Source organism: Mesitornis unicolor, unplaced genomic scaffold, assembly GCF_000695765.1.
Source record: "Mesitornis unicolor isolate BGI_N332 unplaced genomic scaffold, ASM69576v1 scaffold38382, whole genome shotgun sequence".
NCBI classification, from domain to species: Eukaryota; Metazoa; Chordata; class Aves; order Mesitornithiformes; family Mesitornithidae; genus Mesitornis; species Mesitornis unicolor.
The window spans coordinates 35,233-51,368 of record NW_010172335.1 but is presented as its reverse complement, the minus strand read 5'-3'; the positions used below and the strand labels follow the sequence as shown (position 1 = coordinate 51,368).

At 37.8% G+C, this 16,136-nt stretch overlaps 1 protein-coding gene across 1 annotated transcript in view; it reads left to right on the top strand.

Moving 5' to 3' along the window:
* Positions 1-329: 329 nt before the first annotated feature.
* BOD1L1 (biorientation of chromosomes in cell division 1-like 1) overlaps positions 330-16,136 on the top strand; it is a gene marked incomplete at its 5' end in the record, with an annotated part of 35,167 nt that continues 19,360 nt past the window's right edge. The window contains 9 exons of the mRNA XM_010180323.1: positions 330-454; positions 1,319-1,509; positions 2,564-3,172; positions 3,660-3,809; positions 5,056-5,225; positions 6,308-6,431; positions 6,806-6,950; positions 7,623-7,698; positions 8,634-14,763. Coding sequence (XP_010178625.1) covers positions 330-454; positions 1,319-1,509; positions 2,564-3,172; positions 3,660-3,809; positions 5,056-5,225; positions 6,308-6,431; positions 6,806-6,950; positions 7,623-7,698; positions 8,634-14,763 — 7,720 coding nt within the window. The remainder of the gene's footprint in view (positions 455-1,318; positions 1,510-2,563; positions 3,173-3,659; positions 3,810-5,055; positions 5,226-6,307; positions 6,432-6,805; positions 6,951-7,622; positions 7,699-8,633; positions 14,764-16,136) is intronic.

Below are 16,136 nucleotides of genomic sequence, written 5' to 3'. Positions count from 1 at the left end.
TCGACCCCAGGGCTCTTCTCGGCGTCCCCGGGGCCAAAGCTGGTGCCCCTGTTTTCGGAGCGGAGCGTGGGCTGACCCGCGGTACAAACACGCCTGGTTTTGTGGAGCGTTTCAAGCCGTACAGGCATGTTAAACACGCTGTGATTGCCGCAAGGGAGCGGGAGTGGCTGTGCCTTCAGTGGGCTGGGGGCGGGGGAGTCTGACAGGGCTGTGTCTTCAGTGGGCTGGGGGGTTTGACAGGGCTCCCAGCTCTAGCAGCCCAGCCTGAGGGAGGACAACAACTGTTTATCAAAACCCTCCTATCCCACCTCTCTGTTGTTGCTTTCTAGCCTGCCTACCAGAATTTGAGACAGCGTGTTGACAACTTTGTTTCTAATCATTTGGCAACTCATACCTGGAGTCCTCATCTCAACAAGAACCAGCTCAGAAATAACATTAGACAGCAAGTTCTCAAGTAAGTGACAGCTTTGTTGGTTCTCTGTTTTAACTCATGTACTATGAGAGATGATGGAGGCTCTTGGTCAGTTGTAAAGTGGCTGCTTTCTTCAGGAAACTTCTTGAGAAGGTTTTTTTTTAGTATTTAAAATGTGGTTTTATTTCAGATAGCAATTTGCCATCAATATTAGTCAGAATTAGACTGCACATATTATAACTAGTACTAAGGAACTGTTTTGTTTGGGGGGAGGGGAATGATTGTTGTTTGAGGTCTCTTTAATTCTTTTTAAAGAAGCAGTGACGACAAGAGGCAATATATGTTCTACAAAAGATTACAAGGGTCTAGAAAGCAAGGCTCTCTGGTGCCATTTATTTAATTTTACTGAATGTTAAGGGTGTTCTTTAAAGCTACAAAACTCTGAGGCATCACACTGTGTTGGGCAGACTGGAACTTAGGGTAGTGATGACTGGTCTAGTAGTAATTTCTCCGCCATGCCTTGTATCTGTTTTATGCCATGGGAACTGATAACATCAAAGTTCTTAATTTTCTTCTTATTTTTTTCCACAAATGTTGCTTTTACAGTTAGATAACGTTTGTAGGCATAACCAGTAATGGTGTAACAGCAGACTGTTTGTTGTGTTAATTCCATGCAGTTGAATTGCGTTTTTTCTGTAGCATTTTTCTTCTTAGTTCATGAGGCACAGAGAGACCTGTTGAAATACAGGCAGCTGCCTAAATATATAGCTTCAGAGGTGCTCAGGAAATGTTCATGATTCATTGGAGGTCCTTAAAAGTGTTTATGTCCCATCTAGATGAGCATATTTCATTAAAATGTTCTTGAAAAGTCATTTTGTATTAAGTATTCATGTAACTTTGTTCCAGGTCTGGAATGTTGGAATCTGGAATTGACAGAATTATTTCTCAGGTTGTGGACCCAAAGATCAACCATACGTTCAGACCTCAGGTGGAAAAAGCTGTCCATGAATTTTTAGCCACATTGAATCATAAAGAGGAGGCAGGCCCCAGTACAGCTCCAAGTGAGGAGAAAACAGATGCTTCTGTTACAGTGCAAGGTATTCTACCATTTCTCTGAGCAGTTTATTGACAAAAATTTGTTTTTCGAGAGAGCGGAATCATCAACTGGGTTTGCTGCTACCACAGAATTATTAGCGTCAGTATTAACAAGCTGAACACCAGACAGCACACCATAATACTTGTATTTTACTGTATGTTTAAGGGTAGAAGGCAAGAGAGATGTCATCATGTACCACCATGTCACTCTGTCACTTCTGCTTGAGATTACAAGGGATCAGTAAGGGGACAAAGTTAGTCATGGAGTTTGGCCCCCTAAGTATTATAGGATCAGGTAAGGCATAGCTGTAAGAGAAGAATGATTTCAGGTTTTTTTTATGCATTGATTGGTAAGAAAAAGTTGTCTATGAGACAGCTGTCTTAATGTAGTTGCTATGTGCAGTAAAGTTTGAATGGCTGAGCTCCTCTGAGGAGCTTAAGTTTTGCTGTAAATCAACCAATCTCTAGTTTGTTTATAAACACAGCACTTTTTCCTTGTGATTTTCATTTATGTTGCCTGGTATCAACATCTAAACACTCCTGCAGGTAATAGTCTATTCTTTCCCTTCCTAAGAGACTTCACAGCAGTCCATCTATTTGTAACCAGACCCTTTTATTTAAATCCTAGCCCTTTTCCTGTGAGGCCCACTTCCTTTAAAGTAAGTGGGTTAACAAGCCAGCTGCAGTTCTTAGTGCTAGTCCAGTTAACTCCTTCTCAACCATCTTCAGAGTTTCTTCAAAGAAGATGGGAAAGTTATAAGGTATATCTGACAGTCCTGTTGTTATATAAACAATGTGCTGAGTCCATTTTTCTTGTCATATATGGAGATACCAGAGATATGAAATACAGACTTTCTACTGCAGTGTTCTATATTGTGTTTCTCCAGAGTCATCATCATCCCATTTGGGATGATGGTAAAGTCAAACCTTTTAGTTAATTTTACTTATTTTAAATAGAGTAATTACTCTTTTTCCTTTCACTGATTTAAAATTCTGTCTGAACAGAATTATGAAAACTCAGATGAACTAAAACTATTTTCTTTCTTACTATTCAAGGTGTCTCTGCTACAGCTCCTAGTGGCAATGTAGCTAGTGATGCAATGTCCATTTTGGAAACAATAACTTCTCTTAACCAAGAAGCAAGTGCTGCCAGGGCTTCAACAGAGAACTCGAATCCCAAGAATAATGACAAAGGTGCAAAAAGACTCTCATCTCAGCATAGTGTGGATGGTAGCACAGAGAGAGAGAAAAATGCAGAGGACTTGCCAGACAGAGAGAAAGCAGTTTGTGATCTTTCTGGAGAAGGGACTGAAACATTTGCGAAGTGTGAAGATTTAAATGAGCTTCCCTGCCAAAGTGAAGAAATAAAAAGTTCAGCAAAGGATACTAATAATTTGACTTTTACAAGTAAAGAAATTCAACAGGAAAGTGAAGATCTGAAGAGTAAATTAGATAAATTTGACAAGAGACCAGATAGCAGTGAAAAAGGTGAAAGAAGAAAAGAAAAGAAGGAAAAACTTGACAGGAAGCCTGACCATTCAAAGAAAAATGATGATGCTATGAAGCCAAGAGAAGAAAAGCAAGCAAGAGAGTCTGAACCAATGAAACAGTTAGTTCCAGAAAAAAATAGCAATAAACATAAAACAACTGAAAGCACTAAAGAAGGTATAGTGTGGGCAATGCTTTTCCTTAAGATATGAATATGTTGGGGGAGGGGGAATTAAGCCTGTTCAGGAGGTGAATTGGAAGTATATTTGGAATGTAGGTTCTCTGCAAGTTCTCGCAAATTTGTCTAGCTAGCCACAGCTAAGTTTTGGTTCCTCTCCCTTAACTGAGATATCCGTACTAGGAATCAGTTGAGCTTTGATTCTTCAAGTGTGTGATTGGTCATCTGCATTACTCTGGCAAGTTCTCGCAATGATTCCAGTCTGCATTTAAAGTTTCTAGTTGTACCTCAGGGAGATTTTTGTTTTGAGTACGCCAGAGTTAGCCTAATAACATTTCATTAAGGTGTTACAATTTTCTTTTTCCTATTTCTCATTCCTAAGATAATTCTGTTTTCAGTGACAAAATTGCTGTTTTGGTAAGAAAAGATGCTCAAATACAGTGTGCTGCATTACAACCCTTTCTTTCTATTTTTTTACTTTGCAAGAAAATACATCAGTAGATTCAGATATGGATATGCTCAGTGACATCACTGTCAGCTCTGTCCATACCAGTGACCTTTCTTCCTTTGAAGAGGAGAGTGAAGAGGAGACTGTAATTTCTGACAGTACTGAAGAGGGAGAGATCACATCGGATGGTAAAATTATTAGATTCTTAAGAAACAAGGAAGAATATGCAATGGTTGAATGTGGAATGGATAGTATTTGTGCATTTACAAAAGACGAGCAGTGGACATACTTTGAGTATTCTGTAATAGCTTGATATTCTAAACATGGTAAATCTTATTTGTACTACAGTATTTCAGAACACTTAATGGTGATGGATATGTCACTTCCCTATGAGGTTTTTTCTGCTGCCTTCTGCCGTGCATTTGGTGTAACATTGGAGTGCTTTGTCTGTGACCCCAGGGTAGTGGTTGTAGCTAACTTTGTAGTTCAGGTCAGTTTTAGAGCTTTAGAATTGCAAGGATTTCCAAATTCTACCTGGCCACAGTAGAAGGAATAGGAATGGATCTAGCCCTAAGAGTTTTGAAACATTAAATCTTTTCACTGACTGGGTTGCTTTTTTGTGGTGTTTTTGTCTAGAGCAGACCTCAGACTGATTTCTGCGGATATGTTAATAAGACTTGCCACTTTATTATAAAGTGCTTTAGTACCTGAATGAGTTGCCTTTAGTGTCCTGTGACCTTATCTTTTTTGCTTTAAGAATATTATTTAGAAGCATATTCTCTGGCTTTGGTGTTACCTTTGAAAATGACAGATTGTGTTCAGTTCTGGATAAATATTTGTGAAGTGAAAACAAGCCTTAAATGTATTTCAGGGTTACTAATAATTTGTACAGTATGGAGCACATATGTGTTTGCTCTATTTTTAATAATCCTGATAAAACTGAAATAGATTTACTTATTTTTACTTGAGTAATACTTACATGAGTATAAACAACGTGTTTTGTGTGTATACTTCAGTAAGCCTATCTAGTTTTTATGTCATCAAATATTGTACAATTTCTTTTTCTATGAGGAAGAAGCTTAATTTAATACGTAGTTGAAATTCTGACTTCTGATGCAGTGTGAAGCACTACATACTATATGTGAAAAGGCAATGTGCTTACAGCAAGAGGGTAAACCCACTTGTATCCCAATTTATTCTGAGGTTTGTGTCTTGCAGGTTTTTGGCTGAATGTTGTGCACAAACACATGAATATACCTCTCAGGTTCTTAATCTAGTAATATTTTGATGTTAAAATGTTTGCTGTTTTTTATTGTGTATGTTTTTAGAAGAAATAATTGTTACTACATTTTGAGTAACTTTGCCTCCTCAAAAGTTATGTTGAGTTACTGCCCTAATTTATCAGTATATCTCTACACTTCACTAATCCTTCAGATGAAGAGCAGAAAAGCAGCCAAAGTAAGATAAAACCTCATGCTAATGAGCTGAGTGATGGGAAAGCCAAGCCTGTTCGTCATGCTTATGTTCGTAAGCCTTTCTTGTACTCCAAATACTTCAGTGATTCTGATGATGAACGAACTGTGGAACAACGCCGTCAGTCCATTGTAAGTGTTGATTTTGTTACCACTCACATTCTAGCACAGAAATTCCACTTCTTATTTTGTGGTGGCTTGCGAAGGGGGTTTTCTGTTTCTTTTCACTTCAGGGTTCCCCCCCCACCCTTGTTCTACAACTGCACCTCCTTTTGACTTCCACCAATATTGTGTGATCTGGTCTCCGGGGAGACACTCTGTTGGTTATAGTTTGAAGGCTTCTGATGGTGAAAGCAATGACATGCTTTTCCATCTTTCCAGCCCCCACTCTAAAATGAACAGTCTTTTAGTGCAGACAGAGCATTAACTAATTACATGAAGTGTCTTTGCAGAATCACAGCAATAGGTGGATTCTTTCTCAGCTGAATGGTTTGATACAAAGTGTAAGAACTGTTTCACATTTGAAGAAAACATGGTCTTCAGTAGACTTAATGTATGTAATGACTATTTGAGTGGAAAAAGTAGCCCTGCAGCCTTCCTTCAGTGTGGCTTTGTGTAGTTCAGGCTTCTGTTAACTACTACAGGCTACTTTATTGCATCATCTCTTTACAAATGTAGTTCTTGCTGTCTATGAAATCAGTAGTTCATAGGGTGTCTTTATCCACTGATAATGGAAAGAGAGGTTTAAGCAAGTTCACTGTCTTCTGTGGTAGAAGAACCACCACACAGAAGAGGGAACAGCTAATCTTTTAGATCTTTTTCCTTTGGCTAAATACACTTTTTAATATGTATTTGTATATATGTTTTATATGTATTTAATATATACATGCTATCTATGTATTATATACATATTCTATGTGTATATATATATCTACAAATAAAATAGAAAGTAAGATATATTCTTTAAGAAGGTCTCATAGCCACAGTCTGTGGTGTTAAGTGGCACTGAAACTCTTTGGAACTCAGCTGGTTTCACCTCACAGATGTATTAGAGGGTTCCATTAATTTTCATATAATGATTTCTAAGGACTATTTATTTTTTAGTTTGCCTCAAGCTACAGTGTTCTATTTTCTGTGGGTTTTAAACATGCATTTGTAGTTGAAGAATACTCTTCGACCTGATGATGAATTGTTTTTCTTATTTGTGTTTCTAGGCCAAAGAAAAAGAAGAGAGACTCCTAAGAAGACAAATTAACAGAGAGAGACTTGAAGAAAAACGTAAACAGAAGGCTGCAGAAAAAACAAAATCCCTGAAAACTGGAAATCAAAATGCTAAAGGTATGAGAAGTGTAACGTTAGCCCCCATTCCACTGTGCCCCACCCTGCACTTGCTGTCACTCTCTCTGGAAAAAAACATTCAGGTTAAAATACCTGTAATTGGTCTCTGGTCATTTCCCTTAAAAATCCAACATTTCAGCAGCAATGTAACAGAAAAATTTATAACGCAAATTATTAATACAAAATTCCATTTCTTCGTGTTTTAATATATCCTTTAATATATAATTACATTGCTTAAATGCAGCAAATACCTATGTATACCAGTATTCTCCGCTACACATTAGTACTCTCTGTACGGCTTTCAGTCACATTTATAGCTGAGAAAGTAATATGATGACATGCTTATATATTTCACCATTTGTGCATTATTTTAGGAAAAAGTGGCTTGAACTTAGAAGAACCTTCAGCAAGAGGTATTGAGTCAAAAGCTACTGGGACCAGCATTAAGGATGTGCTTAAAGAACAGAAATTTTTAGAAAAAAAAGTAGCCTTGAGCAGAAAAAGAAAAAGAGATTCAAGGTATTCATGTACTTGTTCAAAAAGAATTAAGTTTTGGAATATGCATTTTTGCAGATTAAAAAGGTTGTCTTCAACTTTGCAGTTAAGCTTGTCTTAAATTTTCCTCTTAAAATATTCATGTAATTTTGTTACTAATAAGCATAAAGTTCAGGTAGAAAATCAAATTATAGCTGCTTAAATATCCTGCAGCTTAGACTGCAGTAGAAGCCTTTAGGTAGCTTTTCATACATGAAGTGGTAATAAAGGCATGAGAATGAACAGCTTTTAGATGTTTTTGAATCTAATATATCAGTCAGCTTACCTTGGTCTTTAAATGTATGGTTTACATAGATATGTACACGTGTACATATCTGGGTATATATGCAGCAAGGAGATCTCTTACCCATTTTACAGGGACAGCTGTAGTACAAATATTGTCATACTAATTGTCTCTGCTTTAAGGCACTGATGTCCAGAGGATATCTTTGAAGTTGGTACACATAATTTTCCAAGAAAAAAAAGCTTGGACGAATTGGCTAGTCAGAAGTTCAGTGGCCGTGTTCTATTTCAGTGTTTTTAGTGTGCATTTCTCTCTGTCCTTCAGCTTTAAAAGCAGAAAGTTTACAAACTAAGGAACTTTAGGCTGATACTGATTTTTTTTTTCCATTTTTATTGTCCAAATTCCTGTTTCAGGCATGCTGAAAATGTCTGCAAAAAGAAATACGAGCTATCTGAAGAAGATTCTAAAGAAATGCAGAAGACAAATGAGGTATGTCTCTCTTAAATATAGATCTTATGATCTTCCTTTTTAATTGTAATAGTATTTGTCCATAGGTCCATACCAAACTGCATAATATTGCATTCGTTCTTATGAATTCATTTTTTCCTGCTAGGTCTTTCAGTTGCATTAGTGATCTGACATTGCTGTAGTAATGTTTTTTGAATTTCAGTAGCCACTAGAATATACACTCTATGTATTTGGTGGTAGAACACGAGATACAGTTTAAGCCCTGTTCTGTGAAGTATATTGGCTTAAAAAAAAACAAACAAAAAACCCAAAACAGAACAAAAAAACCCCACAACACAGCAAAGTGTGTCTTGCATGCAAAGACCTTTAGAGGCTTGATTTGTTTAAACTTCTCACTGGGAAATTAAAGGAAAACTGAATGTAGTCCAAACACGAAAGGAAAGAATTTTTATCGTGAGAGTTTTTGCTAACAACATTATTAACAACAACAAAAAAAAGATAGTTGGAAGTTTAAATGGAAGTCTAGATATATTTTTTTTCTGGGGTTTGGATTCTTTGGGTTTATTTGTTTGGTTGGGTTTTGTTTTAAACAGCATAATGGCCATTCAAAGTAACTTACAGAATACTTGGAATTATGGTTGACCATTTAAAAGTCCATTTCAAAAATTTTGGAATGAAAAATCACTTTATAAAGAAAAGATACTCGAGTTCAAACAGACTGCTTAAGGTTAATTTCTCTTTCTTGGGATTTTTCCTGCAATGGCAGACAGTTGAAATGAAAACGTCAAGTTTCATTTTCTTACTGACTATATTTTTAGATGAATTTTTATTACAATGTTAATTGTGTCTGTCTCTGTCTTGTTTTTATGGAGAGTTTGCCCTTAACAATACTGTTCAGTAATGTAGTGAAGGACCTCTATAACATTTGCTTATACATATAAAAACTTTATTTTTAGACTTGTGAAAAGCATTCTTCCAAAGAATTGAAGCATAATCATGGGAAAAGTGAAATCTCTAAACAGCTTAGAAGACTTTCAGAACCAGTGCATTCAACTGAGGAAAGCAAAAGTGATTCTAAGGCAGAAAAAGAACATAAAAGAAAAACCTCCACCTCTCTTCAGGCTGAAGGAGCCCAGCAGGACAGTGAAACAAGGGATTCAAAAAGACAACTGGATAGAGCAGAAGTCAATACTGAAGAACTACAGAAGCAGAAATCCATATTTAAAAATGAAAAGCACCCCAAAAAAGACAATGACACAGAAATTCAACATATGAGAAATGCTGCCAAAAAAGAAGCCAAGTCTTACAGAGACAAAAATGAAAAGGAAAGAACTGCTGTAGAAGATAGACTTTCTTTAAAGCATAAATTTAAAGGAGATGGTATTCACAAATCAAGTGAAGATGTTGAACTCCATTCATTTGAGAGAAGTTTGAAAGGAGAGGATGGTGGTCAGAAACATAATCAACAAATAAAGGTTTCCTCAGATGACAAATATGAAAGAAAAAGTAAACACAGAAGTGAACGGAAGGTATCTGTAACAGGAAAAGATGGAAAAAATATTTCTGAATCAACCTTAAAAGCTGAAGAATTGCTGCGTAAGGAAAACAAAAAAGACAGACATCTTTCAACAGAAAAATCAAGAGCAGAATACAAGTCCAAAAGGTCCCTGAGTGATTCTAGGCCACAAAAGGATTCCCTAAGTGCCTCAAAGCAGCTTGCTTCTGCATCACAGAGGAGGAGTGAAAGCTACTCAGAAGATAAACATGAATTAGAATCAACTAACTCTGATTGTAATTTGAAACAAGAAGATGGTGTTCATAAAGAGAGACGAAGATCTAAGAGCCTTGTAGAAGACAAGATTTTGTTAAAGTCTAAGTCAAAGAGTCACAGTAAACAATTCAAAGCATCTGAAACAGAATTACAGGAAAACTTAACAAAACAAGAGACTGGTCAGAAACTAGACAAAGATAAGAGCACAGAAGAGAATGATTCAGATAAGCATCACAAATCCAAGAATGAAGACAAAGTTTTTGAGGAGAGTCGTGCTGAGGTTGAGCTTTTAAGTGGCGTGCAACCAACTCAGGGATCACAAAAAGACTTTAGTCACAGAGTTAAGTTATATTCTGGAGAAAAAGGATCTGTAAAAGAGAAATATAGAGGTGATAAAGATTTAAGCAATTCCAAACTAGAAAGAAGGTTCTCTGTTGAAGGTCACAAAAGCAGAAGCTTTAAGCACAGCAACAAGGAAATAAAGAAGAAGGAAGAGAGTATCAAATTGGAAGATAAAGATATTAAAGAAATGGATAGTGGGCATGAAAAAGTATTGAGCATCACAGTGGCAATGGATAAAAAACCAAGTAAGAAGATACCCTGTGAGAATAAAAAAGGCAGTATATCAAACCAAGATTTACTTGGAGAGGAAAAGCATTCAGCTAGCATAACTGAAAGCAGTCATGCTCCAGCCCCTCAAAAGTCAAGTATGAATAATGATAACTTGCATTCTGGTCATGAGGAAGGGCTGATGGAACTTGATGTGGAACACACAAAAGTGTCCAACACTGAAGAAAAAGACATTCAGAACTCACTTCAAGCCACAGAGGCCGAGTATGCAGCAAAAGAGAAAATATCTCTCTGTGTTTCAAATAAGGAATCAAAACACAGCTTGGCAGATCCTGAAGCTTGTGAATCAGAGTTTCTGCCTGCAGCTGAAAAAACTATTAAACAAGAAGAAATCCCTAATAAACAAATTGGTGCCTTAGACACTTTGTCCAAACAAGCTTCCATGCATCGAGGACCCAATAAACAAGGGGCTTCTAAAATGAGCATTGTGTATGAAACAAGTGGTAGAGTCTTACTGAATGTTCCCAATAAGGATCAAGCTTCAGAAGACAGCAGAAGACCAAAGAATTTTAAAACTGTGATAAATTCTAATTCAGATGATATTCCTTTAGCAATTCATTCTTCCAGGGAAGATGCTGCTGATACAAAGTCCGTGGATATGGATATCTCAGATTTTACAGATTCCTTGGGTAGTATGTCTAAAGAATGCCATAAGTCAGATGGGACTGCTTTATTTGAAGAGACTTTCATTTTGAAGAATGATGCAGTACAGGTTGTATACATGGAACAAGATAGTGCAGTGCCGAGTTCTGTCATGAAAGACAATGATGACACCACCACTATGACAAACAGCATAGAAAAAGATAATGAGGTGGCCCAGCCTGATGAAGAGGCAATGGAAGACAGTACAGCTGGATTATTTAGTCAAGAAGATTATGGTGGAGCAACAAAGTTAGAAAGAATTCAGAGAAGTGAGTTGAATATAAAAGAGGAAAGCTTGATGACTGACATAAGTGAAGACTGCGGAGATGTAACAACAAGAGAACTTCACTTAAAAAGAAAAGAAAGAGAGTGCTTGAATACAGATTCCACAAAGAGAGAAAGCACGATGAGAGACAGTATGGAAAATAACGAGGTGCATGATATTGATGATATGATACAATCTTCCTCTGTGTCAGTGCCTGAGAGAGCTGAGGAAACAGTCAAAGGTGCTGTTATAGCTAGTGGGCAAGAAGGGAGTAGTGTGATTGGCACGGAAAATAAAAATGAAAGCAATGCAGTAGGTACCAGTGCAGGAAGTAGTAAACTTGGTTCGTTGTACAGCAGCCTACAAACAACTCCAGCCACTGTGATAGGAACTACCACAGAAAAGATCATTGAGAGCACTGTTATGGCCACTAGTACAGGAGAAGAAAGAGCTGAAGGTGCATCACATTCTGAAAAGGACAGTGATGCTACAACCACTTGCTCAGAAGAAGAAAGCGAGGTGACAGTAATCTGCACAAGCATAGAAGCTGATGAAGGTTTCACAACAGGCATATGGGTAAAAAGTAGTGAGGGCAGCAGTTTAGTCACAGGAGCAGATATTGGTGAGTGTACTGTTGCAGCAGCTGAAGAAGGTGGTGGCAGTGTTGTCACTGAAGGATTAGCAGAAAGTGAAAGTTTCCTAACAAGCACAGAAGGAGAAGAAAATGGTGACTGTACCGTGGTTGATGCAGAAGAAAGTGGTAAGGATTCTATCAATGCAAGTGGAGTAGAAATTGAAGACAGTGTGAATAGTGCTGGGACAGAAGAAAAAGATGATGCTGTCACTAGTGCAGGCTGTGAAGAAAAGCGAAAGACCTTAACTTGTGTAGACACAGGCAAACTTGAAAGTTCTGTATCCTGCTTAGGTGAAGTGGAGAGTGATGGTGCTGTAACTAGTGCAGGGACAGAAACAGGTGAAGGGTCGACAAGTGGTGACAGTTCAGGTGAGTTCAGGGACAGTGTGAGAACTGGCCAAGTAAAAGAACATGAAGGCACTGTGACTTGCACTGGTGCAGAAGGAAGAGGTCATAACTTCATCATCTGCTCAGTGACTGGTACAGATGCCCAAGGAGAAAGCACTGTAACTGGTGCGTGTATTGCAATGGTCACAAACAACAATGCCAAAACTGGAACCAGCGGTGACAAATCTGAGGATACTGTAAATGGTGAAAGTGCAGTGACCAGCACAGGCATAACTCCAGAAGATGATGCTGAAATTTCAGTGGTCTGTACAGGGCTAGAAGACAGCAATGAGGGGTTTGCAGTTTGTTTAGAAGCTGAAAAATATGGAAGTCTAATGGACAGTACAAGGACAAAGGAAGAAGCCAATATCACTACTGTCAGTGTAGGTCTGTGTGATGATGAAGGTTTTGTGACTAGCACCGGCTCAAAAGAAGAGGATGAAGAAGGTGAGGGCATTGTGACTAGTACAGGAAGAGGAAATGAAGAAAATGAGCATGCTCCTACTTGTACAGGAATGGAAAGTGAAAATGCACTAATTTGTATAGGTGCAGAAGAAGGTGAAAGTTCTATTATCTGCATAGTTGCTGAACAAATGGAAGCTGAGTCAGGAGTGGCTGGCACAAATATAAATAAGCTTACTGTTGACAGCATGATGAGTGCAGAGAAAGAAGCTAATTGTGGCACAAACTGCAAAAATGCTAAAGGGATTGTTGAAAGCAGCGTAACCAGTGCAAGTGCTGCAGATGAGGGCGCCTCGACAGCTCATACAGGAAAGCATGAAGGTACCTTGATTCGTTTAGATGCTGAGGAATGTGAGGGTCCCATGACTAGTGCTATGGCAGTGCAAGATAAGAGTCATTCTGGCACTGAAGATGAACATGAGAGTGCCATGACTTCCTTTAGCAGCAGAGAATTTGATGCCTCTATAAGTAGTGCAGTTCCAACAGAAGATGAGAATTCTCTTTCTTCTGCTGACATGGAAGAAAAAGTAAAAGGTGATATCATCTCTACCAGTACAGTGGAAGAAAGTGACACTCCCTTACACTCGGCCATGGGTGCTGAGGAAGGTCTACTTGCTGTTGCAAGAGCTAATGAAAGTGGAGAAAGCTCTATGATCTTAACAGACCCTGAAGACACAGAGGTGCCTATGCCCAGTACAGCTACAGAGTTTAAAGAGTGTATGCATACTTTTAGCAGTAAACAGGAGAAAGATGAGTGCACTATGATTTCCACCAGTATTGTGGAAGAATTCGAGTCTCCTATGTCAAGTGCAGCTATTGAATACGATGGTCAACTCCCCTCTGTGAAAACAGAAGAAACAAATGAGAATGCTATGGTTTCTATAGATACGGAAGTATATGAGGTTCCCATGCCTAGTGAATGCATTGCAGGAGGGGATGATGATGATGAAAGTCACCCAACTGCTAGCAGCAAGGAAGAAAAAGATGAATGTGCTATGATTTCCACAAGTGTTGTAGAAGAACAAGTAATCCTAATGTCAGGTGAAGTCACAGAAGAGGCAATTCAACATGTGTCAGACACTGAGTCAAAAAATGACACGGTAATAATATCTACAAGTACAGCAGAATGTTTTGAAGCTCCTATGTCGAGTGTAGCTATACAAGATGAAAGCAAACTCACAGCTTCAGAAACAGAAGGAAGATACGAAGCTGCTATGATCACAACAAGCATGACAGAAGAATGTGAGATAGTCCTAATTAGTGCAGCACCGCAAGCTGAAAGTCAGCTCATTGTAGCAGAAGGAGATGAAGATGCCATTGCCTCTCCGAATGCATCAGAGGAATGCAAGATTGTGAAGACCACTGCAACTGTAGATGAACAGTTTGAACTAGCTGCTTTCAATGCGGATGCAAAAAGCAAAGGCTCTGTGATATTTGTGGGAGAATGTGGAGCTCCTGTGCTAAGGGTTGCCACTGACAGTGAAGATCAACATGCTGCTTCAAGTATAGGACATAAGGAGGAGGAGGCAATGATCGCTCTAAGCACAGTGGAAGAATGTGATAGTCTCTTCACCTTTACAGTCATAGAAGAAAGTCAACTTGCTGCTGAAAGTACAGAAGTAAAAGCCAAAACTGAGGAATTTTTTAATACTGCTAACCAGATTGAATGCATCCTGACGACTACACACCCAGAAAAAAGCAGTGATTCTTTGCTTGTTATTGGTAGAGAGAACGAAACCCGTGAAAGTGGTGAGAGGGGAGAATCAGCAGCATCTCAGACCACAGTAGACAGTGAAATCACAAAAACAGATGAAAATTCAGTGAACCTCTTGAGTGTAGATGAAGCTCTTTGCATGGAGATTAGTACAGAGACTGCTGCAAGTCCAAGTCCTTCCTCAGAGGCAAGTGAGAATGATGAGCAAGCTGAAGATGTTTTGCATGAAGATGTCACATCAGAACTCTCTTGTATGAATTCAGGAGGAGTGGTAGATAGTGAAACTCTAAGGAATGTAAACTATAAATTTAAATCGAACTTGCTTTTAGAAAGTGACATTTCTGAAATAAGGACTCCACTTCCTAGGGCAGAGGCTCATTCCATAGTTTCTGCAGATGAAGTGACTGTAAATACCAACCACGGTGAAGAGACAATAGAAGCAGAATTAGGGGAAAAAAGTGACTTCCCTGTGTTGCATGTAAAAGAGCTATGTGACAGTGATAATAAAACGAACTTGGTCAAAATAAATGATATTGGAATTGAAGTTACTTTTCAAAAAAGTAACGCAACTTTTAATTCAGGTAAGGATTTCTTTTTTTTTTAACTGTTTGGTTTATAAGCTGCCATAAATAGATGCATTTTACCATGTTTTTAGTTAGATTATTACCTGCACTGTTCAAATATACCTGTTCAAATATTCTTTGTTGGTTGCAAGATAACTATTAATGTATTAAAGAAGTGGTGACAAATACTTAAATAAGCATGTTATTCTGGGAGTGTAGAAGTGACTGAACACAACTATCTGAGGTATGTTGGAAAATAATTAAATGCTATTAGAGTGCAAAAAAGTTATTAAAATATATTGATTTAAAATTGTAAGCTAATATATGAAGTGGTTTGCAAGAGGTAATTATTGTGGAGCTGCAGATTAACGTGTTTTGAAATTCAAAAATGCTTTTGTAGGAAAGTGGATGCACTTAATTTAGACACATATTCAACATTTTTAAAAGGTAACTTAGTAACTTTGGAGATTAAGAGTGGCCATCCTTAATCATAACTGCAAATTTTCTCTGGATGGTTATTTTATGGTCATATTCAGATTCACTTTCTTAGGCTGAATTCTGTGTTGTAAATACAGTTGAAATGATCCTCCTTTGTGTTACAAAGCAATCAGACAGTCATCCTAAATATATGAATATTTTAAGTAAGCAATGATGATACATGTTTATTTTAAATAGAAGACTGAAGTTATGATAGTATAAAATCCTATCCAGATCCATTTTTCTGGAAGCGAACATTTGAAATGAACTTGCATGGTTGCTAGTTCCTGAAACGCTGTGTAAATGAATATCCTGCTGTTTCCAGCCTTTCCTCTCTTTGATCCTCCAGAGCAGTTGAAGCACCAAGTTTATGAAACTTAATAAATTTTGTAGATGCCATAATGAAGTCAACATTATGATGTCATTATACATTTTGGAGAAATTAAATTGTAGAGAAATCTGCTTATCTCTATTCATACCAAAGGAAGTGGAATGATGTTAATCAAATACTTTTAAAAACTTTTCCTTCTCGTGTCTGTCTTTGGTATTATTTCAAAAAAATACACTGATGTTTTATGATGTGAGTTTAGGTCCAGTTTCTCAAAGGTTGGCGTTATTCTCTAGTTTTATTGATATTTGGGGTGAGAAAGTTCATTCCACAGCTTTGGGGATCTTAGGAATTTGTCAAGGAAAGATGCTGATCTAGTAAACTTGAAAAATATTATTCGGTATTTATACAACAGAGACAAACATGAGCCATGAAAATATGAACTGCTACACTTGGGTATTTCTGTCTTGGTGCTTTGCTCAATTCTTGTCATCCATTGGTGTAGCCTCTGTAAGCACCACTCGTAATGGTTATCTTATTCTGTGGACTGCAACCACAATTTAATCACCTCGCATGCATCATTGAT